Raw genomic sequence first — 27,865 nt, forward strand, 5'->3', positions numbered from 1 at the left:
CCCTCCCAGCCCTGCTGCAGACGCCTCCCTCCTGTCTCCTGCCCACCCTCCATCCTCGGACAGCAGTCAGGAACCTGACACTGCAACCAGACCTTCCCTACACCCTCACCATGAAGGGCCCCCTGCTTGGACCCATATTTTCCCGGCATGTGAAACGGCATCCCGGAGTGAGTCACCCCACACCCCCTCCCTATGGGCAGCCCCCCTCTTCCTTCCCATCCCTCTGCATCCCTCTGCCTCTTTCCTCCTCCAAGGGACCCCCGTCATCCCGTGTCCCTCTGGACTCACCCTTGCCCTTCTCTTGCCACATGCCTTGCAGATCCCTCCTCGTTCCCTTCTCCGTCCTTCCCACCCTCCCATTCCTCCTGTACCCTATTTGCACCCTTCACCAACCCCCTCTTCCTCCCTCTCAGCTACCTGGTCCAGCTCTCTGCCTTGGGGACATCTTTGGGGGGGGGGGGGGAATGGAAATTAAGCCCCCTCCCCACTCACCCTGGCAGCCCCAGAACTGAATCTCCAACTCCCATCCTCTCAACCTCAGATTTGTCCCTGGCCTCTGCTGTCAAAATTTCAGGCTGAGAATTTTGTGTAGCAAGACGCTGAAATTCACAGAAACTACAGACCCTCTGAGATGGTGGCAGCTGGACAAGAGTCCCTGCCCTGCCAGGATGAGCTCCTTTTGCTGCCGTGCTCCATCCTCTCCTGCAGCAGGGTCCTGTTCCCTTTTCAGTGTCCCCCAGTGCCCTCCCTGAGGACCTGGCAAGGGCTGGTGGCCTGGGGAGGGTTAACAAGCTGCAAACGCTGGGCTGAAAGTCACGTAGGCTCTTGGCATTGGTTTTAGGAAGGTTGAGGCTGGGAAGGATGATGATCCACAGAGGAGCATCCGGCTGCCTGGCTCAAGCAGGGGAGGGGAGCACTGGGCTGGAGCAGGAGGCACCCTGGGCTCTTCTAGGGAAAAGTGGGTGCCTCCTGCACCAGGGGCACAGGCACCCAGGGGATGTCTTGGTGCTTTTCACCTTCTCATGTGGAGAGTGGAGGGGTGAACAGCATGGGCAAGAACTCCTGGTCTGTATTTGCAGCACTGCCGTGTGTTTCTGAGTGCAGAACACAGCGATTTGGGTCTTTTTTTTTGTTAATGCCTGCCAGGGTTTCCCCAGCACTCAAACAAGAGGGCTGCAGGGATCTTGAGGGTCACAGAGAGGCCAAACATTATGTGTAAAAAGGATGTGGTCCTGGGTGCCAGTAGGAGAAGTGCTCTGCATGTACCCTGGAGCAGTTCAGCAGGATTATTGCTGGCAGAGATTGCTGGGGCAGTTTTTGAGATATCATCCATTACATGAAGAGCTGCAGCTTCTGCTGGGCAGGTACCACAGCACTTTCACCTGGCAATAGGCTCTCTCCCCAGCAGCCCAGCTGAGCCCATCCACCTGGCAGTGATTCCTGTGCCAGTCACACTGGGAAGCACCCAGTGCTGGGAATGCTGAGTCTGGGGCTGCAGCTGCCCTGTGGTGGGGACTTGGTTGTGTGTAGCCAGAGGGGCTTGGGAGTCCTGGGGAGCAGGGCAGCCTTGCTCCCAACAAGTCCCCAAAATAAAGGTTAAAAGGCAGACGCTGCATGCACACAAACAACATTTTAGCTCTCCACAAGCTTAAGGTAAAGCTCTTGATAAATCTTATTTATTTTTGTGCATGTTTGGGGGGGGGGCAGGGGGGGACTGCCTGCACCTGCAGCTCTGGAGCCCTTTGCCTGCTGTATGAGTGGTTCCCCCAGCTCCCTCTACCCTTAATTCTTCCCAGGCATTAATTACCCAGAAGGTGTCAGCAGCAGATGGTGAGATGAACCTGCCACCCCGAATCTCCAGCAGCAGACACTGCAATTCCCGGTGCTGTGGAGTTCGTCTTGATTAGGAAGCACGGTTGGGTAGTGGCTACTGCCAGATCCTCTTGGCACTCAGCTGCATGCAGCACAGGAGATCATTATCTGCTGATGCCTCTAACCTCCTGAATTGGAGCTGGCATCTGCTGGGCACTCAATCAACCAGCACCAGTACGAGCGCCACTGGGATGGGCAAGTGGGAGCACTGGGGGCACTGGGAAAGGGTGAGGGTCCCACTGGGGGCTGAAGGATGGGCAGGTAGTGCTTGGGGAGGGGGACATACCTGACTTCCCCACAAGACTCCTTCCCTGTACAGGTCATGGAGGTACTTGGTAGAGAATAGAGGGGCTTGGAGAGCAGCTTTTCTTCTTCTGGACCCTTCAGCTCAGGAAGGAGATTGAGGTGCTGGAGGAGGTCCAGAGAAGAGCAAGGAGGCTGTGAAGGGATCCAGCACAAGTCCTGTGAGGAAGGGCTGAGGGAGCTGGGGGTGTTCAGGCTGGAGAAGAGGAGGCTCAGGGGAGACCTCATCACTCTCTACAACTCCCTGAAAAGGTTGTAGCCAGGGGGGGTCAGGCTCTGCTCCCAGGCAGCTCTCAGTAAGACAAGAGGGCATGGTCTTAAATTCTGCCAGGGGAGGTTTAGGTTGGATATTTGGAAGAAATTCTGTACAGAGAGGGTGATCAGGCATTGGAATGGGCTGCCCAGGGAGGGGGTAGATTCTCTGACCCTGCAGGTTTTTAAGAAGAGACTGAATGTGACACTCAGTGCCATGGGCTGGGAACCACAGAATCACAGAATGTTTAGGTTGGAAGAGACCTCCAAGCTCATCCAGTCCAACCTTTGACTAACACCACAGCCAACGACTAAAACATGTCCTTAAGGACCAGGTCCAAATGCATTTTAAATGCCTCCAGGGATGGTGACTCCACCTCTGTCCTGGGCCATTCCAATGCCTGCCAACCCACTGCAGTAGTGGATCAGGGGTTGGACTGGATGATCTCAGAGGTCCTTTCCAACCCAGCTGGTTCTGTGATTCTATGCTTCTGTGATTCTATCATTCTCTGGTTTAGAGTTATCCCCCCCCAGTCTCATCCAGATTGGGGGGAAACTGAGTCACCAAGCAGCACGCCAGGCGGTGGGGGCTCTGAGACACTTGCAGAAAGCCCAAGCTGCTCTTCGTAAATCTGCAAACCCAACCCTGGCGTTCTCAGGTGCTGCCGAACCGCACCGCACCGCACACATGGCTCCCGCCGCTCCGCCGGCCCCGCTCCCCGCCCCGCGCTAATGGGCACCGCGGAGCTGCGGCCGCGTTCGCCTTCCCCGGGGCGCGGGTTGGCGGGAGGTTCATTACGCTCAAAGCGGCTTCCCCAGCGCGGGGGCCGCAGCAATTTGGGGGAGGTCAAAGCAGCCTCGGCTCGGCTCCGATTGAGGCCGCGTCCCCCCGGGCACTGAGGGATTGGCAGCGCGAAGCGGAGGGGAGCGGGAGAGAGGGGAGGATGGAGGTGATCGCCCTGCACAGGCGCGGTGAAAACCCCCGTGTGAGTTGGAGGGGGGGTTAAAGGGAGCTCCTGCTCACAGGGATGCGTGCTGCAAGGCTGAGGCATCTCCTGGAAGGGGTGTTGATGAATGCTGCCCTCTCCCCATTCTCCCCCTCCCCGAGACCTGTTCTGGCCCCAGCTGCTCAGCCACTGGTGTGACTCCTGCCCCCAGTCTCTCCCTGCTGGAAAAAGAAGAAGATGGAACTGCCCCTGGTGTTGTGCTTCATGGGGAGGTGGTGCAGAAGGGGTGCAGTGCCAAGGGAGTGGCAGAGGCTGAGGGATGGAGAGCCTGAGAAGGGGCTGTGTGGCTTGGGAACAAGTCCCTCAGGGAGGAACCATTACCTGAGGCTCAGCCCCTCACCAGGGGCACTCTAAGAGGGTCCCCAGGCCCACAATCACACCAGCCAGAGCCAGCACTGGGCAGCAGCAGGAGGAGGGAAAGTGATTTCTCATTCCAAATCCAATTCCTCTCCAACACGAGCCGATTTTTCTCTCCTTCTTTTAATTCAGTCACTCAAGCTGACAGCTACACTGTGTACTGCAGCCCAGCTACAGGATTGCTCTGCCATATTTCCCCTGTAAATCTCCTGGTGTGTCAGCTCTCCCTTTCACTCTCCAGTAGGGCTGATAAATATTCATTTTATTGGGGTATTTTTCATTTTTCTCTCTCTTTCTCTCTGCAGCTCATTCCCCTCATTGGCTTCATCAGTGTTGGCCTGGGCAGTGCTGTGCTGTACTTGCTGAGGTTGGCCCTGTACAGCCCAGATGTCAGGTATGGGTTCTGGTGCTCATGGGCAGCCCTCAGGCTCTGTCCCCAAGCCCCGGTAGCTGAGGGAAGTGATTCCCAGGTGCTGGGGTGCACAAGGTGCTTGGACACACTCTGACACCTTGGTGGTGAGCAGTGTGAGTGAACTAGAGCTGAATTCAGGTGCAGATGTGTCTGCCCTGAGGGTGTGAGGGAAGCTGAAGCACCATCTGCCCCCCTCTTGCTGGAGGGTGTGGGGGGGACAAGGACCCCTTCAAACTGCTGCTCCGGGCACTGCAGCAGCTGCTGTGAAGCTGGGAGTGGGAAGGAGAGAGATGGAGAGAGGTTACAGGACAGCAGAGGGAGCAGGATGGATGGGTGGATGATGAGGCTGATAAAAGCCACACATGACTGATGGAGAGGGGGAAAGACAATGTGGGGAGGGAGGAATTGACAGAGGAGTGGGAAACCAGGGGGATGGATGGTTGTAGAGGGAATGGGGAGAGGGACAGAGGGATGGACAGACACGCTATGTGAGCATGAGTGGAAAGGGCGAGAAGAGAGAGAGATGGGGTGTGAGGATGGGTTTGGAGGGGTAGATGGATTGGCACAGGACAACCAGCATCCTGTGGCACACGAGGCTGGGTTGTTTTTTGTTTTGTTTTGTTTTCCCTTGTATCTCAGTGGCCCGAGGTCCCTTCAGCCTGGCGCTGTCTAATGCCTATCTAATACTTGTTTGCTCCCGGTAAAACGCTCATTGATTTAATTTGACGCCAGCTGCCCAGGGTACTTAGCTCAGCAATTAGCAGATCCAGGCACCTTGTCTTTGATGGTGGAGGCGCAGGGGTGTGTGTGTGTGAGAGAGAGAGGTGGGATAAAACAACAGCATCCTATTCAACAGCTCCAGGGGGCTGCATTTGCAGCACAGCGATCCCCTCCCTCCCTCCCCCCACACACACACACACACACACACACACACACACACACACACACACACACACACAGACACAGACACAGACACAGACACACACACACACACACACACACAAACACACACACACAACGCATGCATCTTCCCGCATGGAAAATTCTGCTCTAGGCCAACACCAGCAGATTGCAGGAGGACAGAAGAGGGGGAGACGTGAGCTGTTCTCTCCAGGGACCCATCCCACGGCTTTGCTGGCCTTGGACAGGACCGGATGTATCCCCTTTGGGAATTCTTCATCTGACCAACACCAGGCACCCTGTGCAGTTTTGCCTCGCACACTCACACCCGTTGTGTGGCTTCGTTTGCTCACAGCAGGCGTGCACAAGGCAGGCAACAACTCCCCTGCTACTCCCCCTTCCCCTGAAACAGGGAATGGAGGCTGGGGGAGCCTTTGGGGAGGAGGGCCAAGGCCAGAAGGCAACTTCCCCCCCAGGAAGGGGCAGTGCCTGCAAAGATGCTGGATAGGGAAGCAGGTGGGGTGGTGGAGGAGAAGACCCTGGCACAATCCTGAGCAGGGGGTGCTCTGGGAGCAGCCCCATGGGGAGCCTCCCAGCCCCCCCCCCAGCTCCTCATGCTGGGGGGATGGAGAGACCCAGCCAGAGCCCCCTCAAGCACAGGAAAACTGAGGAGCAGGGCTATGATGGCTTCTGAGATTATTTCTGCAGAGAGCTGGGGCTGGGGGCATTAGAGGGAATAAAATGGGGGGAAGGTGGGCTATGGGATTGGGGAGGGGTTGTCTCTCCCACCCTCCTTCCTGGCGCTGATGGCCTCATCATCACTTGCAGCTGGGATCGAAAAAATAATCCTGAACCATGGAATAAGCTGAGCCCCACGGACCAGTATAAAGTGAGCACTGGGTGAACTATGGGACTGGCCCTCTGGGGTGGGGGGAATGGCACATTTAGGGCAAGACATGACCTTTTTTCTCAGGGTGGTGGTGGGGGGGTGAGTCTTCCTCGTGCTGAGATACGGGGAGGGTAGCACTGTCCCCATGGCTTCACAGCCAAGGACAGGCTGTGTGATGGCTGTGGGACACACGATGCCATCTCACATCCCTTTCTCCAGTTTCTGGCAGTTTCCACGGACTACAAGAGCCTCAAGAAGGACCGTCCCAGTTTCTGAGCTGCCCAGGGGATGTGCTGCAGCACTGGGACAGGGGAGAGTGTGCCCACCCCTAGCAGTGCCACTGCCTCCCCCACCACCCTTCCTGCTTCTTGCCTGCCCCACAGCTCAGAAGCAAATCACTGCATACACACAGAGTCCTGGATGCTTCCCCAGCACCCCCAATAAACTGCATCACCCCCCCCAATAAACAGCATCACCCCAAAAGCAAAGTGCCCACCACTGGCAGTGACCCTGATGCCTGTCCCGCTACTCACCATCCCATCCCAACTGCTTTAAACTTGTAAGAAAAAAGCAAATTATTGGAGGGGGGGAGAGCAGCAAAATGGCTTAGACACACTGGTTCTCAGGCTTGTAAGTATAGGCAACATCCAGCATCCCCCATCAGGGTTGGAGTGGGGATTTGTGTCCTGCTGGAAGCAGCAATTCCCTGGGTACCACATTTCCGCTTTCCCAGGCTCCAGGGCCCTGGGGGCTGCCCAGGGACCACCCAGGTCCTGACACATCCCCTCTGAAGATGAGCAGGAAGGGTTTCTACATGTGGATGCACATGTGTGTCCTGCTACCCCCTGGGACGTGCCACGGGGCCAGGGCCTGGCAAGAGCCAGAGGCAAGGGCTCTGGCAGGCACTGTTTGGTTTGGCCAAGGCCCTGTGGAAGAAACTCACAGCCAGAAACCATGGAACAGATGACCCAAGAGAGTGGGACGTGCTGGGGAGCAGGCAGCTGCCTGGCCTGCCAAGGACTTGGCTTCCTCCAGCCAGGCAGCCTGCAGCAGGGAGCAAAGAGGTCTTGCAAAGAGCTCTGAAGACAGAGAGTTGGGGTTATTCAGTCTGGCAAGGAGAAGGCTCCCAGGAGACCTTATTGGAGCCTTCCAGTATCTGAAGGGGGCTACAAGAAAGCTGGTGAGGGATTGTTTAGGATGTCAGGTAGTGATAGGACTAGGGGGAAAAGTTTCAAACTAGAGGAGGGGAGATGTAGATGAGATATTAGGAAGAAGTTCTTCACGATGAGGGTGGTGAAATACTGGAACAGGTTGCCCAGAGAGGTGGTGAAAGCCCCATCCATCCCTGCAAGTTTTTAAGGCCAGGGTGGACAGGGCTCTGAGCAACCTGATCTACTGGGAGGAGTTGGAATTAGATGATCTTAAAGGTCCATTCCAACCCTGAAAATCTGATTCTCTGCACCCCACAGCAGCCAAACCAGAAGGAGGGCAAACTGGGCCACCATCCCTGCTGTACCCATCTTGCTCCTTAGTGTAACTCCCACAGCTCTCCTGACCCTCAGTCTGCTGGGTCAAGCAGCAGGGCAGAGGAGAAAGGGAAAGGACACAGAGGCATGGCTGTGGGCAGTGGGACATGGGGGGCTGGGCCCTGGCACAGTCCTGAGGGGTCCCAGGGATCCTGCTCCCCCACACCACCTTGTCACCCACCTGTCCATTCCCAGCTCAGCACCTACACACCCCTGCAGAGGCAGGCTCTCCCCCCACTTTTATTGGCAACCTCCCCACTGTAGAGAAGTGTGAGACTTGCTCAGACAGTGGGGATCAGCAAGGACTGGGGTCTCCCCCATCAGGGTCTGGGGATCATCTCTGTACCCTAACACTGAGAGCAGGACAGGGTGGGGGGGCTGTCCCCCACCCCAGGGAGGGAGTGACCGATCCCAAAGGTGCTGGTGAAGGGATGAAGGGGAGAAGGGAATGCAGACTGGGGAGGGGGGGTTTAGGCTTCCCCTTGCCCCCAGGTAGTCCCAGCCCAGCAGGAGGGGTGAGACCCCCCCTCAGTGGTCGCTGAAGCCAGGCATGGGGAAGGCACGAGCGAAGGTCTCCACGCGCTGGCGCAGGTCAGCCAAGCGTTGCTGCGTCTCCAGGTCCTGCAGCAAGAAGGTCTTGAAGTCCTGGAGCTTGTCTGGGGGGAGAGGGGGAGACAGTGAGAAGGGTGGGGGGGTTATTACAGCAGCTCTGTCCCTGCCCAGGCAAGGGGGGACACTGACACCAGCATGGGGCACCTCAAATCGCAGAATCATAGAAAGTGAAGCGTTGGAAGGGACCTCGAAAGATCATCGAGTCCAACCCCCCCTGCCCAAAGCAGGGTCACCTGGAGCAGGTCACACAGGAAGATGTTTGGATGTCTCCAGGGAAGGAGACTCCACAACCTCCCTGGGCAGCCTGGGCCAGTGCTCTGTCACCCCCACAGTGAAAAAAATTCTTCCTCATTTTTACATGGAGCTGCCTCTGCTCCAGTTTCTAGCCACTGCCCCTTGTCCTGTTGTTGGTCACCCCTGAGAAAAGTTTGATTCCATCCTCCTGGCTCTCCCCCTCTGCATATTTATAAACATTGATGGGGTCACCCCTCATTCTCCTCTTCTCCAAGCTGCAGAGCCCCAGCTCCCTCAGCCTTTCATCATAAGGGAGATGTTCCACTCCTTTAATCATCTTGCTGCCTCTGTGCTGGACTCTCTCCAGCAGTTCCCTGTCCTTCTGGAACTGGATACAAGATTCCAGATGCAGCCTCACCAGGGCAGAGTATCGGGGGAGGAGAACCTCTCTTGACCTACTAACCACCCCCCTTCTGATACACCCAGGATGCCACTGGCCTTCTTGGCCACAAGGGCACATTGTTGGCTCATGGTCAACACCCAACACCCATTCACCAACACCCCCAGGTCCCTTTCACCCACACTGCTCTCCAGCAGCTCAGTCCCCACCCTATACTGGTCCCTGGGGTTGTTCCTTCCCAGATGTAAGACTTTGTAAGACAAATGAAGAGGTGCTGACTGACACCCGGGAAGGGGGGAGAGAGGGGCTCTGCTCACTCACTGGTTTTGCTCTTGACATCCAAGGCCAGGGCAATGCCCTCGTCGATGAAAGCCACAACTTTCTGGAAATCCTCCTCATGGAAGTGGCGTGAGGTCAGAGCAGGGGCACCTGGGGGATGGAGCCCATCAGAGCTGGGACCCCTTTGAGGGCATGATCTGCAGAAGCCAATCCCACCATGGGGCTCCCCAAGTCCTATCTCCCATGGGGTCCCATACCCCTCTCCAAGATAGAACCAGGCTCCACCTTCCCATGGGGAGTCCTCAGAGGTGTGAAACAGAGGGGGATTCCCCATGATGAAAGCCTGGGGACCCACCCTAGGGAAGGGGCTCGATACAAGTCCCCCCCCAAGGAGGGCCCATCCCTCACCCAGGCGCAGCCCCCCTGGTGTGAGTGCACTCTTGTCCCCTGGGCAGGTGTTCTTGTTGGCAGTGATGGAGACGAGTTCCAGCACCCGCTCAGCCCGTGCCCCGTCGATGCCCTTGGGCCGCAGATCCACCAGCACCAAGTGGTTGTCAGTGCCACCTGGGGAGCAAGGGAAAGGGGTGAGGAGCAACAGTCAAGCCTTAAACACCCTCCCCACGCTGCCAAATCTCAGCCCCTTCCTTACTCTGCAGTACTCTGCCCCCTCCTGCCTCCACAGCCCCGTTGTGCGTTGCACCCCCAACCCTCCCACGCTCCCCACGGGCACCAAGACTGAGTGGTGGGGCTACTTGTGACCTACTGCAACCCCATTCATCCATCCTTGTCCCCAAAAGCCTGGGGAAGGAGGCACTACCTGACACCAGGGTGTACCCACGCTGGAGCAGTGCCTGTGCCATGGCTTTGGCATTCTTCAGCACCTGCTGGCAGTACTGGCGGAAAGCTGGAGAGCTGGCCTGGCAGGGGACACACCGTGTCAGTGGAGGACTTGGTCATCCCCCAACCCTGAGCCCATCAGGGCAGCACAGACCTGTTTGAGTGCCACAGCCACAGCAGCAATGGTGTGGTTGTGGGGCCCTCCTTGCAGGGCAGGGAAGACAGAAAAGTTGATCCTGTCCTCCAGGTCGTAGAGTATTTCCTTGCCTGTTTTTTTATCCACCGAGCGCACACCCTTGCGATAGAAGATCAGTCCTGACCTGGAGGTGAGAGAGAGTCGGCCCCACTCCTCCCCATCTCCCCCCAGTCACCCCAAGGCACGGGCTCAGCCTCCCGGGGCAGCGCTGACACCACAACCACCACCCCACAGGTCCCTGCTGCTCAGTCAGACAGAGCATGAAACACCCCCTCTGCTGCACCTTCCCTCACCACATGGACCTCACCTGGCGCCACGCAGGGTCTTGTGTGTGGTGCTGGTGACCACATCAGCGTGCTCAAAGGGTGAAGGGATGACCTTGGCTGCCACCAGCCCACTGATGTGCGCCATGTCCGCCAGCAGGTACGCCTTCACCTCCTCGCACACCTGGGGGACGTGTGGGGCACGGGGATTCACGGGCTGTCCCTGTCCCCACGGCCACAAGCAGAGTGTGACAGCCCCCGAGGGACACGGGAGCTGCTGTCACCCCGGGTGGAGCCCACTGCCCTGTACCTTCTTCATCCTGCTGTAGTCGATGAGGCGGGCGTAGGCGCTGGTGCCGGCGATGATGAGACGGGGACGGAAGAGCCGCGCTGTCACCTCCAGTTGGTCATAGTCAATCAGCCCCGTGGCTGGCTGCAAGAGAAGGGCAGGCAGCTTGCTAACATGCACCTCCCTGTCCCATCACGTTTGGCTGAACCACAGGTAGCTCTCAAGCACCCCATGGCACAGGGAGGCAGCCGGGACATAAGGGAGAGGAGGGCAGGAGATGGCAGAGCAGCTTGGGCACCCCAGAGGCAAAGCTGGGATCAACAGCTCAGCCAGCAGCTCCCCTCCTCCCCCAGGAATCTGCTCCTTGGGCTCACGTTAAGTTTGTAGGGCATTGATTCGAAGAAGATGGATGTTGCTGAGATTCTCTTGATGTCTGACATGTACCCATGTGTGAGGCTGCAGGGGAAGGCAGAGGTGCAGGATCAGGCTGGGTCCCTCAGGAGGCAGCAGGCTCCAGGCTGCCCCTCCCTGCTACCTACTGGCCCCCATCAGGCAGGTCCAACCCCATCAGACGGTCGTGGGGCTGCAGCAGAGCTGTGTAGGCTGCGAAGTTGGCTGGAGAGCCTGAGTAGGGTTGAACATTGACACCCCAGCGGGCAGGATCCAGGTCAAACGCCTCCAGAGCCCTCTGCTCACACAGCAGCTCAATCTGATCCACCACTTCGGCTCCTCCGTAGTACCTGGAGGAGCAGGGAGGGGGTTACAGGGAGCCTTCCCACCACCAGCCCCACAGACTCCCACCCTGCCACACAGAAGACCTCAATGGAGACGACAACCTCCCTGCTCCTGCCCTGGGGTTCTCCTTAACCTTTTTTGCAGCCAAATGCCCACTGCAGGAGCAACCCCGACACCCCCACTGCCCTCCTGCCCCCCCTCCTGCCCCCAAGAACCTCCCCCCTCTTTACCTCTTGCCGGGGTACCCCTCTGAGTACTTGTTGTTGAGGCAAGAGCCCAGGGCTTCCAGTGCTGCTCGGCTACAGAAATTCTGGGAAAATAAGAGAGGTCAGAGGCAGGGCAGCAGTGCTCCCACCTGAGCAGGGGTTCCCCATGACCATGTCCACCCCCTTCCGCAAGCACCCCAAAGCACACCTCGGAGGCGATGAGCTCCAGCCCCCTGCACTGCCGATCCTTCTCCTTCTGGACCAGGTTCCACATCTCGGGGTCACTCTCAGCCAAGCTCTCCTGCCCCGTCCAGCCAGGCACGGGCCTGGTGGCAGCAGCCGTGGCTGTGCCGTGCTGTGCCCGCTGGCTGCTGATGGCTACCTGGCCACCACATCGCTGCAGGGCCTGCACAGGAGACAGGGGGCTGACAGCCTGCGACCCAGCACCGGTGGTGGTAAGACCCCCTTGTCCCTTGAAGTGGCCCTGGACCAGCAGGTGACAACAAGACCCCTGTGTTCTGCCTCCAGCACGCCCTGGGGAAGGGGTACGTGGGGACCCACAAAGTGCACAGGGAACCCCCCCGAGGTCTCCTGAGCAGGATAACTGTGCATCCACCCAAAACCCGGTACCGAACCGGCTGCGGGTGCCGAGCACGTGCGCGGCAGCGCTGCGGGCCCGTGGGGACGGACGGACCGGCGGGGACCCTCCCCTTGTGCACGGGGCTGCGGGGGATGCTTCGAGGGTCCCCTCACAGCACCACCGCGCAAAACAGAGGGGGACCCACTGCTCCCCTCAGCCCGGGGTCCTGGCGGACACGGAGGGGACACTGTACCCCCTCGCTTCGCCCCGGCAGCAGCGCCCGGTGCTCGGTCCCGGGTGATGTAACCGCTGCCGTCCCGTTGCATCACCCGCGGGGCCGTGGTCGCCGGGCAAGGGCCAAGGCCGGGGGCGGTGGCTGCACGGGACCGGGGACTTTCGGACAGACGCAAGGTCCGCGGGACCGGGCCGGGGGTCCGTTGTCCAGCCAGGGAGACCGGGGCTGGGACCGGGACCGGGCACTGCCGCCCCGACACCCTCCGAGGCAGGAGCTGCGTCTCCTCAGTAGCAAAGATGCGCTGGGACGAATGGGGGACCGGGGGAAACGCGTATGCCGGCGCGAACCCCCGGGCACCGGGACCCCCCGACGGTACTCGAACTACCCCGGGTACTGTAACACCCGGGGTCCGGGACTCCCTGCGAGCACCGGGAACCCTTCGGGCACCGGGACCCACCGAGGAGCAGGACCCTCTGAGACCACTGGAACTCCCCCGGGCACCGGGACCCTCCCGAGTACCGAGGCCTCCTGGAGGCACCGGCACCCCCGGGCAGCAGTAGCAGAACCCCGCGGGCACTGGCGCCCCCCGGTACCGGGGGACCCCCCCCCCTCCTCGCTCCGAAACTCACCCTGCTCAGGCGGAGCGGCCACATCTCGGTCAGCCCTGCAGGCGGGTTCCAGCCGGGTCCCAGCCCCGGCACCGGTACCGGTCCGGCCCGGCCCGGTCCGGCCTCACCAACGCCGCGCGAGCAGTGCCGGGGCGGAGGCGGAGCCACCGGCACCGCGGGGCCCGACGGGAAACTGAAGGGGCAGCCCCCGAAACCCCCCACCCCCCCAATCCGGGCCGGGGTACCCCGATCCTAACACCGCCCGCACCCCATCCCTGCCCCCCGCACCGCCATTCCGCCTCCCTCTCCTCCCGCGATCTCCCCCGCCTCGTACCCCCCCCTTGCTCCCCTCCATCCCGGGGAGAAGCGGGAGGCCGGGGGCCCCCACCGTGGCGAGTGTGGCATCAGCAAAATCCACCGCTTTTCCATTTTTTTCCCCAATGTTTTTTATTTATTTTTCCACTTTTTTTTTTTCCATTTTCCATTTTCTTTAAAAAAATATGAAGAAGTCCCTTCCCACGGCCAGGGTGACGGAAGCCACCAACAAGAGCCCTGCCGGCTCCAGAGGCCCCTGGTGTGGCACTTCTTCACGGGATGGTGGTGGGTGGCAGGCAGCTGGGAGAGCTGCAAATCGGAGTGAGGGGCAGCGAATCTGGGAAGGGTCCTCCCCGGGGGGGTGGGGTCTCTATGGGGCACCAGGGGCTTGGTTTTGATGTTTCAGTGGTGCTGCAGCCCAGGGAGAGGGGCCAATGGGGAAAAAAAAAAGCTCAAAAATACCTGGACAGGTGCCCTTGCACCGTGCACAGGCTGGCGTGCAAGCACGTGTCCACACACGCACACATCCACATCTTCCGTGACTGCAGAAAAACAAAATCCCTTCCTTCCCTCAGCTCTGGGAGGCATGAGGCGAGCCTGACCTCTCCCCAGCTACCCCCCTGCTACAACTGTACATGAGGCTGTACCCCTACACTCACCCACACCCTCCTAGGGACCCCAGCCTCGCTCCTGGGATGACTGGGGAGGGGGGATGGGGACTGGGCCCTTCACCTGCACCCCCATCTCAATGCAGTAATGGGAGTACAGCTGGCAGTGGGGCTGGGACCCCCTGTGCTGGCAGTGCCCCGGGTGGGCTAGCCCTGTTCTCACCCCTGTGCCCTACGGAGATGCTGTGGCAATGAAGAGGGGGCTGGCGTGGGGGTGATGTGGGGGTGATGTGGGGGGCACCGTGCAGCTGGCACGGGGTGCAGGAGCCCCTGTCCACCATCTGCCTCCAGCTCCGGCGTTCACCGCCCCTTCCCGCAGCCATCAGCCGAAGTAGGGGTTGTCGTGCTGGAAGTTGTAGTCAGGGCAGACCTTCTGGACCAGCTTGTAGTCGATGCTGAGGAAGGAGATGAAGATGCAGATGACCTTGAAGGGCTTGGCACAGAGCCAGGCGGCGTGGCTCTGCGTGTGCTCGGTGAAGCACACCTTGGAGGGGTCGTAGAGGCACGGTTTGTTCTTCCGTGCCCGGTTGGTCTTCTCATACTCCACGTGGCAATTGAGTGCCTTGGCTGGGCGCCCCTCGGGCAGGGTGCTCTGCTGGGGGGGTGGGTAAGGGAGCGGCGGGGGGGCTGGCACCACCATCTCAAAACCCACTGCCTTGGAGGGGGGCACGATGCTGACCGAGACGTTGCCCAGGCTGGAGGAATTGTGACGAAAGTAAACGCTGAAGGTCCCGTTGATGTGGTCGACTATCTTCCCTGTCACCAGCAGGCTGAACTTGAGTGTCTTGATGTTGAAGTAGAAGTCACCCCAACCAAAAATCTTCTTGGTGCGGGCAGACTTGAGCGAGGGCTTGCGCCTGGCACGGGGGTTCAGCAGCTCCCCAGCTGTCTGGTTCTTCTGCCAGTCCCAGGGGTGCTGCGCGGCACCTGAGGGTGTCCCGACACCCCGGGGGGGCTCAGCTGGAATCAGCCGCCCGAGGTCAAACATTGGGGGCTTCAGCGTGCCGTAGGGGACATCCTTGAGGAGACCGGAGGTGCCCAGCTGCAGGTACCCCAGGGTCTTGGTGATGTGGCCCCCAGCACACAGCGTCTGAGGGAAAGAGGACAAAGACTGCACAAGCTGTGCCTGTCACCTCCTTGCTCATCCTCCTGCCTGTCCCCACGTACCCCTCCCACACCCCATGCCTCCCTCCCTTTGGCACCATGCCCCCCACTCTGCCCGCGGGCATCACTCCCAGCTGTGCCCATGGCCAAGCCTGGCTGCATCCTGCCCTCCTGACCCCCCAAGCCCTGCTTGGTCCCCCCAGACCTGTCCCCCACACACACTCCTGGAGCCAGGGCTGCTCCTCCAGCATCACCCATGTCCCTGTGACAGGAAGATGCTTGACTATTCATGATTGCTGGCCCCACCACAGCTCAGGCTGATAAAAATGCAGAGGGGTGGGGGGCAGCAGCGTGTACAGAGAGGGGGAGGCATCAGAGCCCTGCACCGCCTGCCAGGGAAGCCTAATTGCATTACCCAGTGCCTCTGATCTGCAGCTGAAATTACAGAGACCCCCACCAGGCTGCAAGGCAGCTGCTCCGCCCTCCAGGATAATTGCACCGGGAGGACACTGCTGAAGAGTGGGGTACATTGTGTGCAGAGGGGGGGCACAAAAGGAATGAGCAGGGACCCCTTTCTCTGCCTGGGGGGAGGGGGCTGCGGTCACTTTCTGCATTCTGGAGAGGGAAGGAATTTGCAGCAAAAGAAGAAAAGATTGGCAGCAGCGGGGAGGAAAACACCAAACAGCTGCAAGGGCCCTGCACTGGCAAGGGGACAACCCCCTCATCTAACACAGAGCCAGAAGCCCTTGGCAAGAGCTGTCACCACGTGGGGTGAGACAGCTCCTCTCCTGGTGGGGTAAATTGAGGCAGGGAACTGTGATGGAGACCCCCTGCCTGGTCTCTCCAACCTAGGCCAGCCATGAACCCACTTAAGGACATACTGATGGGCACTGGTATGCCAGGATCCTCTGGAGATGCAGCCAGCAATGTCCTGTGCCATCTCCCAGCTACCCCAGTTGAGAAATGGACCCTGTGTACCAAGGAGGCTGGGACAGGACTGCAGTGTCCTCTTCCTGAGGTTCCCCATGGCCATCGTTCTGCCTGCCCAGCTGCTGGAACTGACATTGTGCAGCTCAGCAGCAGTAAGCAGAGACAGCTGGCACTTCTCCAGCCCTGGGACCCCGTCTCTGACGTGCCCCGTGTCCCTCTCTGCCTGGCTCCTGCTTCCCCATCCCTCAGCCTGGCTGCTGCTGGCTCTGCACCCTGGTGCCCGGCGTGCCCCTGCCTGCCCTGCCAGCTGCTCCCGGCACACAGGATGCTGCTCTGTCAGCCCCAGCCTCGTCAATCACTGTCACCCCTGAGCTGGCAGGTGTTCGGGTTGCTTTGGCAGTTTTTTTGCTCTGGACGACCTGTTTCCCGAGAGGGATGCAAAGAGGAGGGGAGCTGGGAAAGAGGCAGGGAGCAAAGGCCTGGGGGGGGGACCTCGGGGGTCTGTACCCCTGTAGTAAATTGAAGCATATCTCAGGGCTGAATCCAAGCCAGTGGGGCTGGAGGCAGGGCCAGAGGCTCCTTCCTGCCATTGCTGGGGACTCATTCTGGCACAGCCACCCTGCAGCACTGACAGAATGGCTCCGCACTCCTTCCCCCTCAGATCACAGTGTGCTCTTCCCATGCCCCCCATCAAAGAGCAGTGAGCCCCCAACCCACTGCTCTGTGGCCAGGAAGGTTTGTGTGCAGGGACTGGCCTTTTCTAGGCACCCTCCAGGGATGGAACCAACTCCAGGGAGAACCATCCCGGCCATGGGTGCCCGTGCTTGCCCTGCTCCTCTTCGGCTGCAGAACTGGAGTCTTGGCAAGGCTCTGCTGTCTCCGGGATCTACAGCCTTATCCCTCGAACGTTGAGTGTGCCAGGGTGAGTCTGTAAATCTGCTCCAGACTGAGATCATCACCCCCCACCCCCTTTCCCTGTGCCACATGGGCAGGAAGAGGCATCCGGGGCGCTGCTACCGGCACCGGCCATGCTGCCCCAGGGCTGAGATTCTGCCCAGGACCTGGCCGGTCCAGGCAGGGCTGCCTGGCCCCAGATCTATGGGAAGGGGTGGACGATGTGTGTGTGGGGTCTCTGCCCAACCTGGGGAGGAAGGACAGGTGCTGTGCTGTTCGAAGCTTCGGCTGAGCATCCCTGCAGCCCCTGGCTCCGGTTTAGCCGTCCCCCGGCTCCCTCCCGAATCTCTCTTTGAGCACGGCTGCTGCCTTCGCCCTTATCTATATTTCAACGCAGCTTCAAAGCCGGGTGCCTTCACCAGCTAGAGAGAGGGAGCGAGTGCAGCAGGACCGCCAGATGGAGAGATAAATGGGGGAGGGGGAGAAGGGCAGCCCCTCAGCACCCCTCCTCCAGCCAGGAGAGTGGCATCTTGTGGGGGGGACATGACAGCAGCCCCGTCGGGACCGCCACTCCCTACTATGTCCCAACCATCGTTAATCCTACTCCTACATATTCATCAGCCCAGGAGTCCCCCCACATCCCACCTTGGGGATCTCGGCCTCTCTCACCATGAGACAGAAGGGCAACGGGCACCAGTAGCCCCACAGCCAGAAGGGGAGCCCCCCAAACCTGCCTTTACTCATGGAGAAGGGACAGGGAACGATGCAGAGACTGCAGCCCATGGGGGAATGAGCGTTCATGAGCACACACTGCCCAGTCCTCCACCAGCCCAGGAAAGATTTCTGGAGGCTTCTCAGCTCTGCACTGGCTTTCCATCTCAGCCAGGGCTGAGAGCCAGGATGGCTGGTTCACCCCAGCAGTGCTACGTGAGTCACTGAGGCCCTCCTCCCCGTGCCTCAGTTTCCCTTTCCAAGTCAGCCCCCTTTGATGATCCCCTGCTAGAGGTGAGAGGGATGCAGAGGAGATGGGGGGCCAAGGGGGACAAGGCTGTGATGGGGAACAGATGCAGACAGAGCTGCAGGAAGGACAGGGAGGTGACAGGAAGGCAGTGAGGAGGGGATGCAGTGGGAAACAGTGAGGAGGGGGAAAAACTGGGGAAGGAAGTGCTGACACCAGCCCCCTGGGCTGAGGGTCCCTAGGCCAGGCTTGGGCACGACAGGGCCAGGGGATGTGGGACAGGGCAGGGCACACCTGGGAGAAAGAGGCTCCCATTCCTGCAGGCAGATAAGTGCCCCCAGCCCCACAGGGCACAGGGCCAGGCTGGAACTCCCCACCACCACCACCCTCAGGCCTCCCCCCCAGGAGCTGCTGGGGAAGAGGGGGATGAAAGGGAATTGCAGAGCAGGGCAGTGACTGCCGTGCAGTCAGGGCTATTGATTGAGGCATGAGCACAGCCCAGGGCCCTGGGCAGGGCTGGGGTGCAGGGTAGAACCCTCAGTACCCACAGCCCCCAGTGCAGCTCCAGGAGGATGACAGCCCCTGGCCAGCCGGGGGTCTCAGAGCCTGTGGGCAAGGGGCATGGTGGAGTGGGGCCACATCAAGCCTTTTCTACCAGCACGCTGAGGGGGAGCCAAGGTCACCCCCCTGCACCCTGCCAGCACTGTCAGGATTCAGGGCAGGTCCCACTCACACCTTGCTTTAAATATTAATGTTTCTGATCGTCAGTGGTTGGGGTGCAGCATGCACACAGGTGGATGTGAACCTTTCAGACATGTTTCAAAGGTAAGTGTGGGGGTCCCGGTGACTCCTGTTCCTGCAGGGGTACTTGTAGAGCCCCCTCCTTCCCTGGCCATACCAGAATCTGTCCCCTGTGCCTGAGGAGGGCTATGCCTGGCTGTGCTGGGTGCTGGACTCCAGCTGTGATGCACCAGTCGTGTGTTTGTCCGCCACGCTTGTTTTTCACTGTTACACATGCATGTGCTGCTGCATCTGCACAGTACCCCAAGACAACGATTCATAGGGTTTTTGCTGGTCTTAAACCCCTCGAGCACTTTTCTCTATTTGCAGGGGGCTGTGCAGGGCTGCCACGGATCTGCATGCACCTGTATGTCACTCCACGTGTGCACAAGCAGCCAGGCAAGGATGCAGGAAGGGCTGGGGCTGTCTGTGGAGGGACTGGGAAGGCTCTCGGTGCCTGCATCAATTTGGCTTGTCAGGGCCAGCAGTGATGGCCACTCACATCCCATTTGCTGGCAGGGCCAAGCACCGTCAGCTGCTCCCCTGAGACCTGCGGTCACCTTGGCGGAGGGGAGCAGATCAGCACAGGAGTGGCTGCCCCAGCGTGGGCTCTGATGAGCTCCCAGCACCCTAAGAACACGGCTATGATTAAAGGGACCGTCTGAAAGCAAACCAATCACTGCCTATGCCAGGAGCAGAGCATCGGTGACAGCCTCCACTAAAGGCCCTGCCCCTACACCCAGACCGTCCCCCTGCTTTGGTGGGGGTCAGCGTCCGAGCAGGTGTCAGGCTGCACACTGGGGTCTCCAGCTCTCCCCGGGAGCACAGGGTCAAGGCGGTATCTTCCCTGTCACCCTTTGCCTTCGTTAGTGCATGGAGATTAATTGGAGGTGGTAAGCAACAATCCCCACAGGCCCGCTCCCCCCCTACCCCCCCCCCCCCCGGAGCAGCAGAGCCCGGGGCGGTGTGGCATTTCCAAAGGTTAGCAGCAAACAAGGTGCCTGTGACAGCTCCCATTTATCTCGCTGGCGCCGCGCGGGTGCTAATGCGGTGGCAGGGTGAGGCGGTGCAGCGGGGCTGGGCTGCCAGGAGGGACCCCGATGGTGCCGAGGCGTGGAACACACCGCGTGTGGGCAAGAACACGCAGTGAGCTCCGAGTGTGCAAGAGCTCACACCCGCAATTGGGCACCCAGAACCCCGAGCGCCCGACCCAGATCCACCTGCAGCAAACGTGTCAGAGAGTGCAACAAATGCCTGCGGGTGTTCGGGTACACCCGGGCTGCTCTGAGTACAGCTGAGTGTGCACGAATGCCTTCAGGTGTCCTGCACACCCCTGTGAGCACGCCTGTGTGCAAACAGGCATACAGGTGCTACAGGAATGGGGTGCAGGACAGTCTCTGGAGAGAGAAAGGGCAGAGCCCCCACCTCAGCCTCACAAGGACAAGAAGAGAAACCTGTTGGCTGTTCCACTGACTGACAGCACAAAGACACCTGAAAGTTAATCCTGGCCAGCAGCTCCAGGGCTGGGGTGCCTGGGGGGGGGTGATCTGTCTCTGCTCGGTGCCCCCCCCCCACCACCCTTGCTGCCACCAGCCCCGCCATGCACAGCACACTGCCCCCCAGCATCTCACCCCACACTGCCCACGCCTGCTCCATCCTCTCCACACATGGCAGCTCCTTGTTGTTGTCACTCATGTTGTCGCCCTCTGCTCCCTGCCAGGACCTCCCCGAAGCTGCAGTTGCCCCACTCACCCCAGCACAAAGGGACCACACGGATGTGGTGGGGCAAAAGGGCATCGTGCTCCAGGGGATGCTTAACCCGACGCAGTCCCCGGCACCGAGGGGATCAAGCAGGCGACAGACAAGGACAAGTCGGGATGCACTCATGCACGGCCCTGCTGCCACACACAGCCATGGTGATGCTCGGACAAAATACTGGCCTGGAAGCGAGCTCTGTGATCACCCAAAGGCCTCCTCGGTCTTTTTTTCTGTCTTTTTGTGCCCCCACCTCAACCTCCAGCAGCAAACACAGCCCAGGGACAGGCGGCTGCAGGACCACCAGCACCGGGAGGTGGGGTGGGGGGGACAGCACCAGCACATCCTCGGAGGGGGCAGAGCCCATCAAAGTCAGCCCACTGGGTCATTACGGTGATGGCAGGACCACAGGACCCGTGCTGGGGCCCTGGTCCCGGTGACACCCCCGGAGTGCCCGAAGTGACTCTGGCACGAGCGCCGCTGTCACCTCATGCAGGAGCACAACTTGTGCAGGGCTGGGGGGAACCGGCTTCCCACAGATGCATTTTGCCTTCACCCCTAAACAGACACCTCACTCCTCACAGACAGAAAAAATATGCAAATGCTTCGGCTTTATTAACGCGCTCGGCACGCGCTGGCTAATAAATATTTCATAGCCCGAGTAGGACTTTTTTTCCTGCTTCTTCTTTCTTTTCGTTTTGGTTCCTTTTCCCTGTCACTCGTTTCCTGCCTTTTCTTTTCTCAGCCATTGTTTTATTTATTTATTACTTTTAAGGGTTTCATGGTGAGACAGGAACTGGCAGGTGGCTAGGGGGGGAAGCAGGGGGAAAAAAAAATGTACGTCTCCAGTCTCTCCCCCCACGGGTGCAAAAGAAAAGTGCTGTTAAGAGCAAAGGAAAAAATATAATAGAAGGGAGGAGACAGCACCAGGCAAAGGATTCAGGGCTTGTGTGACTCATTGGACTCAAGAAAGAAAAGAGAATGAGTGAGAAAATGAGGAGATAAACGGAGCGGGAAGGGGGAGTGGGGTGTGCAGAGCCGGCGGCGAGGGGGCATGGGGGCGGTGGAGGGATGGGGACGCAAGGGGTGATGGGTTCCCAAGAAATTAAATCCTGCTCGCCCAGGCAGTGTGGTGCAGAATGCCTCGGAGCCAGCCAGAGCCCAGCCTCCCCGGAACACCCGGCTTGGCTCGGCCCGGAGGACACAACACCGCATAGGGATGGGGCAGAAGGGACCGGGATTCACTGGGAAGAGGTGCTGCCCCCTGCCAGCGCCTGGCACAAGCCACCCTCCTGTCCTGCGGGGTGCCAGGGCAGTGAATCCCATGGCTGAGCCCCCCTCCTGCCCTGAGGAGTGAGCAGACATGGGCAGCTCACACGGACGGTGTGTGGGGAAGAGGAGACAGAGCTCATCTTAGGTCACTTCTGCATCTCCAGCACCCAAGGATGCCCAACCAGGATGCCCGTGCATCCCTCCTTCAGCCCTTGCGGCTCTGCCTCAGTTTCCCCACACTGGAGCAGGCCAGCAGAGCTCACTGCACCCTCTCCAGAGAGCTCTTCAGCTGGCGAGGTCTTTCCAGTGGTTGAAGTGAGTGAGCAGCTTCCCCCCAAGCCCCACTCCAAACCAGAGGGACCGCAGGCCCTCAGGGACACAGCCCCTACCTCCTGCCCAGCTGCCTCTCCTCCCCCCCAGCCCGTCCCCACCCCCTCACCTCACCATTTCACTTTATTATTGCAATAAATGTAGCCATAAAAGTGGCAGGTATCGGCGTGCGAGGAGATCGCTTCTCCTGAGCTATGGAAATGTAATTTCGAGTGTGCCCGGGAAATTTTATAAGATCGCATCAGGCAGGATCATAAATTGCATTTCCAGACCCCCCCCCACCCCCCTTCCTCCCTGCGCCACCCACCCTCCCCTCCCACCCCCGATGAGACCGGGGCTGCTACGAAGGTCACCACAAAGAAGGGAAAACACAGGACTGTCCTCTTAGTGGGGACCCCATCCCCGTGTCCTCCCCCAGCACTGCACCCCACTGCCCCCCATCTGCCCTCAGCACATTCCTAGGTCCACCCGGGATTTATTCACCCCTGGAGGAGGAGGAGGAAGGGAGGAGCAGCAGCAGGGACAGGGGTGTAGCCCGCATCCCCTCTAGCAGCAGAGGCTGATTAAAACCCTTTGAAAGAGTAAAGAGCACGGGAGACCCTGAAGGGCATTGCTAGGGCCACGGATCCTCTCAGGCTGTGGTCCCAGGGTCACAAGGGACGTTTCCCACCTCAGCTGGACACCAACAGCCACCAGGTACAGGAGACAACAGGTCCCTGCAGCCCAGCATCCTCGGGGAGCCCCTCACAACCCCCAGGGCCAGATTCATTGCTGCTTTGTGTGCAGAACAGAGGCTCCACTGCTCGGTGCTGGAGGGCCAGGAGGAGGAATAGGAGGGGTTTTGCCCACTGTGACACCCACTGAAGACAGCTCAGCTGCCGTGGGTCAGGTGGGGTCTCGTGCTGTGGGCTGAGCAACCTGCCATGCCCCGGGTGTACAGCAGTCAACCCCTGGCTATGCAACAGGGTCTGATGGGGATTTGTTTGGGGTGGGGAAAATTAATCCCATGGTGAGCACAGGGCCCTGCAGGCTCTTTGCAGCTGATCATTTTTGCAGGCTGGGCGCTCATTTCCACAATGACTTTCCTTTTGCAACAGCGATCAGGAAAAAAGGCAGGGAGGGGGGAACACGGGCACAGGGACGTGATTATTTCTTTAGTAGCAATCCAAGCGGCTGGAGAGGAAGCTTCATCTTTCCTGGGCCATTTACCTTCAGCGCCCGAGCGCGAAGGCTGAGCCAGGCAGCTCTTCAGAGATGCTGGAGCTTGGCCAGGGCAGGCGAGAGGGGGGTTAGGGGAGGGGGGGGGACGGCGAAGCTTTCAGCTGCCGGGGTCTCACTGTTGGACCATCGGCTGCTGGGACTTTGACTCCTCTGAAGGAGGAGCTGTGGATGCAGGAGGGGGGAGCAAAAGTCATTAATCTGAGTGTTAATTGGCACGGGTGTGATTAGCAGTGGGGCTGATGGTTGCCCAGCTCAGAGCTGCTGTCGCGGAGGTGGGGGGGGGTGGTGGTGGGGGAAGCTTTGCTGGCTGCCTCATCGTCCCAGCTCTGGCCACCCTCTCCCAGCCCCCAGCAGAAAACCAGCAATTAAAACAAGAGGGGGGGAAAGCAATAAGGCAGGCCGTGTGTTTCAGACAGAACAACACACTGGAAGAGTGGGTCTGGCCAGGGGGCACCCATGGGTTCCCCCCTCCCCAGCTGCTGCTCCCCCCACTCAGTGGAAGGCTGAGCTGCGCCACGCTCCAGGCTCCAGCCTTATTGAATCTCCCAGCTCAGGGTGCAAAGGGCTCCACAGGGAAGAGTTATTAAAAAAAGGGAAATGAGTCGCTTGGAAACCTTCTTTCAGAATAACAGTGTGTGTTTGTTTGGCGATAGATTAGCTCAGCCATGCTGAGCACACAGCACCAGCCGCAACAGCGGTCAGCTCAGATCTGCAGGAACTGGGAGAGGGGACACACGTGGACCTGTTCCCTGGGCCCCAGCAGGCACTGGCTGGGCACCATCCTCCAAGGGCTGGGCCCTGCAGCTCTGCACCCTCCCCAGAAAGAGGCTTGCAGGGCTGTAGCACCACCCAAACACCGTTTTACCTTCCCCTGGCCCCAAATGGGGTATGCATCTCTGAGACATAAAATAGTTTATTTCTCCCCATAAATGGGAACTCACAGGTGGGATGAATAGGGGTGTCCTTGCACCAAAAGGGCTGGCAGCATCTGCTTAAGAGCAAAGCCATCTGTCAGCCAACAACCCAGCAAATGTGTGACAGCTCTTGGGTGACAGCAAGCGAAAGTGAGTAACACAGGGTGAATTTCCCAGAGGCTGACACCCCACGCCACCAACCTCCTGCTGGCATGGCCACCAGCACTGCAAGGCAGGATTTTCCTGGGAAGGGTTAATCCAGGAAGGAAAATGTGCCAGCAACACCCCAGGTGCTTCAAATACACTTGCTATCTCATGTCCCTGCCTGCCAGAAAAGAGGGAAACCGAGGCACGTTCCTGCAATGGCACAGGCAGGCAATAGGGCTGGAACAGGGGTGAGGAAAGACACCCGGTATCCCAGCTCCATCCCAGTTCCTGTGCTGAGCCACCACATCCTTCTTCCCTTCCAGGCTGCCCAGCTGCACCCTGGTTGCTACTGCCAGCTCTTGGGCCAGGGGCAGGCAGTTCCCTCCACCACTGGTGTGGAACATGCTGTCACCCTGGCATCAGGGACCACGAGGCTGGCATCTGCCAAGAGGAAAAGCCAGGAGGTTGCTGGCCAGGAGCTGCCCTTCCTCTCTGCAGAATTACAGCCGACCCTTCCAGCCCAAGGACGGCTGCAGGAAGTGCCCAGGAGCTGCAGCCAACCTGCCCCAGCCAGGGACCTCTCCCATTGCTTCTGGGGGCACCAGTGCTGGACAGGACCCAGATCAGCAGGAAGCCAAGGCAGCCCTACTTTGAAGCCCCCCCCCCCAAGATTGAATGCTCCATGCACAGAAAAAAATCTAATGCATAAACATAAACCAGCAAGCCTGAGGAAGGCTGAGGCAGGGAGATCACCTGTGGGTAGCACTGGGCAGCATCCCCTCCACCTGCCCAAGCGCTGCCATCCCACACCCAGGGTCAGGGAAGGAGAAGATGATTCCCAGGCAGCAGCAGCCACAAAGGGTGGAGGTCCAGGGGAGCTGAGATGGGCACCTGCTGGACCTGGAGAGCTTGTCCATCCCAGCAGGGAGAGGCAAACCCGCACCAGCACAAACACACACCCAGCAGGGATCAGAAAACACACGGAGTGGCAGGGGTCCACCCTGTGTCTCTGCAGCAGGAACACCCTGACACACACACACTGTACCCACCACCCCCAGGGGAGGTACCCACATCACTTCCACACAACCTTGTCCCCAGCAGGATGTGGCACTGGGGAGCACAGGTTCAGTTGCAGCAACTGGGGCTGGGGGGAGCTGATGGGGTCCCCCCACCCATCAGGCTGCCTCCTGTCCCCCAAAAGGGGACAGGAAAGTTTCTTCCCAGCAGAGGGCTGGGGGAAAGGGAAAGCTCTATTTCCCTTCTACTGCGACTGCTGGGGGGGGTGGGGGTGGCTGTGCAGACCCCAGCCCCTCCTGCCACCCGTCCTTGTCCAAGACCCTTCAGAACACTGTCTGGTCCTGTCCCTGCACCTCAGAGGGGCTGTGGCTCTCTGCCCCTGCCAGCACCTCCTGGGGTTGTGCCCCACACATGTGGCTGGAGGCTGCTGTACCCACGAGGCCACCCCAACCCCTGGGACAGGTCTGCTCCCCCCGGCTGCAAGCCCCCTCCTCACCCCCCCACTGCTGCTGCCTGCGCGGGCAGGGAGGGGGACAGGGCCAGCGCCCTGCTCCTGATTTCATCAAAACAAAACCATTTGTCTTGAAGCAGCTCCAGCACCGACAGATGCTCTGCGTTAGATGGACACGAGGAGGGGGGGGGTCACACAGAGCCACCCCCACACACAGAGACACACATCTATCCATCTCTACCCATACAGAAAGGAGCTTGCCAGAGAGAGACAAGTTGCAAGAGCCTTTGCCTGGGGGGTAGGGTTGTGCAGGGGGGGGGGAGATGGGGTGGGGGGGTGTCCCTGATGTGCATCCAATTCCCGAGAGGGAATTGACTCGTTTGATTTTATTCATGAAACACAGAAAGTAAAAATGGAGTGTCAGGAAATCAGATCTGCTGGGTGATGAGTCTGCCCCCCCCCGGCAGGGCCAGGGGAGCACAATTTCCCCCATGCACGACCACCACAGACACTGGTGCCAGATGCAGTTGCAGCCCCTCAAACCCAGCAGCTCCAGATGGGGTGAGAGGGGGGGGGATAAAGCCACACTGGGCTCCAAGAGGAGGTGACAGAGAAGGGACATGCAGGGGTGAGTGGCTTTGGAAAACATTTAGTATCTGGGACCAGGGGACATCACAGGGAGGGCTCTGCGGGTGGGGAGGGTGCCTATGCATCTGCAGCCTCTCTTCATCCTCCACAAACAGGCAAAGGGGCGACACCAAGCAAAGCCCCTCATCTGGCTCTACAAGGCCAAGCCTGGCCCTGGGGTAAATGCCCTGGATGAGGGGGTAACTGTGGTGAGATGAGGGGGACAGAGCTGGTGAGGAGATGACCCCTCGGCAGAGGTGAAGGCCACGCTAGTGATGGAGCTGAGCCCACACCAAGTCAGGACAGAAATGAGGCACCACCTCTGCAGGTGGTTCCAGCGCTCACACCCTTGGGGGGGGGGTGGATCTCTATGGCCTCGGCTCAGCCTGGGGTGCTGCAGGCCCCCCCTGCACTCCACAGCGCAGCCTCCCCCCACTGCAGACCCGAACCCTCAGCTTCCTGCGGGACAAGAGGACCCCACGGTGTGCAGGGTCCCGGCCCCTTCACAGAGCCCCCCGCAGGGTCCCGGTCCCCCGTGCGCGGCCGCCCCCACACTCACGCGCGTCTCCGTCTCGCGTGTCTCGCTACCCCCCCACCCCTCGCACCTGCCAGACGGCGCCTTCCGCGGTCTGCAAAGGGGGGGGGGACTGCTGCTGGCAACCGTGGGGGTGTACAGGGGCTGCACTGACGGCAGGACCCACCGCTGCTACCCCCACCCCATGGACCCCCCGCCCCGCAACTCCGACCCATGTCCGAACGCGGTGCCCCGCGCCCCCCGAGCAGTCCGGGACAGCCCCGAGCCATCTCCAACTTGGGGTGAGCAGGACTCCCCCGCTGTGCAATCCCTGCCGGGTGGCCCCCCAGCCAAAAAACTCTCCCATTCACCTTCCTGAAAACGGCCCTCACCACGATTGCACAACCCCCTTTTCAGGATTGCACCCCGCACACACAGAGCTGCCCGCTATCTCCGCGACTGCTTGAGCCCCGCGCGATGGCACGACCCCCCTTTCCCCCCCGCCCCGAACCGCACGTCTTCCCAGTAGCCGCATGTTGCCGTCCCCCACTGCACAACCCCCCCACGGCACGAACCCCCCGGAATTGTACCACCCTCCCAACAACTGCACGACCCTGCCTCACGGAACTGCAACCCCCGCCGGTAATTGCACCCCCCAAGAACCACGCACCCCGCCGGCGGCAGCAGCAACTTTGCTGCCCGCGGGCGGGGACGGCCGGGGCGCGCCCGGTCCCCCCGTACCTGCAGCAGCAGCAGCCAGGGCCCGAGGAGGGGCAGGCGGCAGACGAGCATCGCGGGGCTCCGCGGGGCTCCCGGGATGGAGGGAGCGCGGCAGGGCGGGCGGAGGAGGGAGGCGGTGGCGAGGGGAGGCAGGAAGAAAGTTGGAGACTTGCTGGGGCCGGGCGGTGCCTCGGCGGAGCCCCGCCAATCCCGGCCCGCCGCCCCCGCGGGGGGGGGCACCGAGCGGGGGCGGCTC

General features: G+C 60.1%; 3 protein-coding genes across 3 annotated transcripts; 1 reads left to right on the plus strand and 2 right to left on the minus strand.

Annotated features, from left to right (window-relative positions):
• Positions 1 to 35: 35 nt before the first annotated feature.
• NDUFA4L2 (NDUFA4 mitochondrial complex associated like 2) lies at positions 36 to 6,464 on the plus strand. Its single transcript, XM_030468132.1, has 4 exons — positions 36 to 167; positions 4,097 to 4,185; positions 5,932 to 5,992; positions 6,212 to 6,464. Exons 1-4 carry the CDS (start codon positions 111 to 113, stop codon positions 6,266 to 6,268), a joined length of 264 nt encoding a protein of 87 aa, XP_030323992.1. The 5' UTR covers positions 36 to 110; the 3' UTR covers positions 6,269 to 6,464.
• A 1,271-nt stretch (positions 6,465 to 7,735) lies between these two features.
• On the minus strand, positions 7,736 to 13,157 carry SHMT2 (serine hydroxymethyltransferase 2). Its single transcript, XM_030468155.1, has 12 exons — positions 13,014 to 13,157; positions 11,778 to 11,975; positions 11,594 to 11,673; positions 11,168 to 11,368; positions 11,003 to 11,084; positions 10,650 to 10,772; positions 10,384 to 10,523; positions 10,035 to 10,200; positions 9,861 to 9,960; positions 9,452 to 9,607; positions 9,086 to 9,193; positions 7,736 to 8,174 (listed from the first exon to the last, which is right to left on the minus strand). The coding sequence occupies exons 1-12, from the start codon at positions 13,035 to 13,037 to the stop codon at positions 8,047 to 8,049; spliced, it is 1,506 nt and encodes a 501-aa protein (XP_030324015.1). The 5' UTR covers positions 13,038 to 13,157; the 3' UTR covers positions 7,736 to 8,046.
• Positions 13,158 to 14,172: 1,015 nt separating this feature from the next.
• NXPH4 (neurexophilin 4) lies at positions 14,173 to 27,682 on the minus strand. Its single transcript, XM_030468127.1, has 2 exons — positions 27,631 to 27,682; positions 14,173 to 15,065 (listed from the first exon to the last, which is right to left on the minus strand). The coding sequence occupies exons 1-2, from the start codon at positions 27,679 to 27,681 to the stop codon at positions 14,298 to 14,300; spliced, it is 819 nt and encodes a 272-aa protein (XP_030323987.1). The 5' UTR covers position 27,682; the 3' UTR covers positions 14,173 to 14,297.
• Between the last annotated feature and the right edge of the window lie 183 nt (positions 27,683 to 27,865).

This window comes from Calypte anna, chromosome 33 (assembly GCF_003957555.1).
Source record: "Calypte anna isolate BGI_N300 chromosome 33, bCalAnn1_v1.p, whole genome shotgun sequence".
NCBI classification, from domain to species: domain Eukaryota; kingdom Metazoa; phylum Chordata; class Aves; order Apodiformes; family Trochilidae; genus Calypte; species Calypte anna.

Coding starts and splice junctions, on each gene's coding strand:
- SHMT2 (XM_030468155.1), bottom strand. CDS start 13,037: ATGTGGCCGCTCCGCCTGAGCAGG. Junction 11,976..13,013: donor GGCCGCTCCGCCTGAGCAGG/GTGAGTTTCGGA, acceptor TCTCCTGTGCAG/GCCCTGCAGCGATGTGGTGG. Junction 8,175..9,085: donor GGATGTCAAGAGCAAAACCA/GTGAGTGAGCAG, acceptor CTCTCCCCCCAG/ACAAGCTCCAGGACTTCAAG.
- NDUFA4L2 (XM_030468132.1), top strand. CDS start 111: ATGAAGGGCCCCCTGCTTGGACCCATATTTTCCCGGCATGTGAAACGG. Junction 168..4,096: donor ATGTGAAACGGCATCCCGGA/GTGAGTCACCCC, acceptor TTCTCTCTGCAG/CTCATTCCCCTCATTGGCTT. Junction 4,186..5,931: donor CTGTACAGCCCAGATGTCAG/GTATGGGTTCTG, acceptor CATCACTTGCAG/CTGGGATCGAAAAAATAATC.
- NXPH4 (XM_030468127.1), bottom strand. CDS start 27,681: ATGCTCGTCTGCCGCCTGCCCCTCCTCGGGCCCTGGCTGCTGCTGCTG. Junction 15,066..27,630: donor CCTGGCTGCTGCTGCTGCAG/GTACGGGGGGAC, acceptor TCTTTCCCTCAG/ACGCTGTGTGCTGGGGGCCA.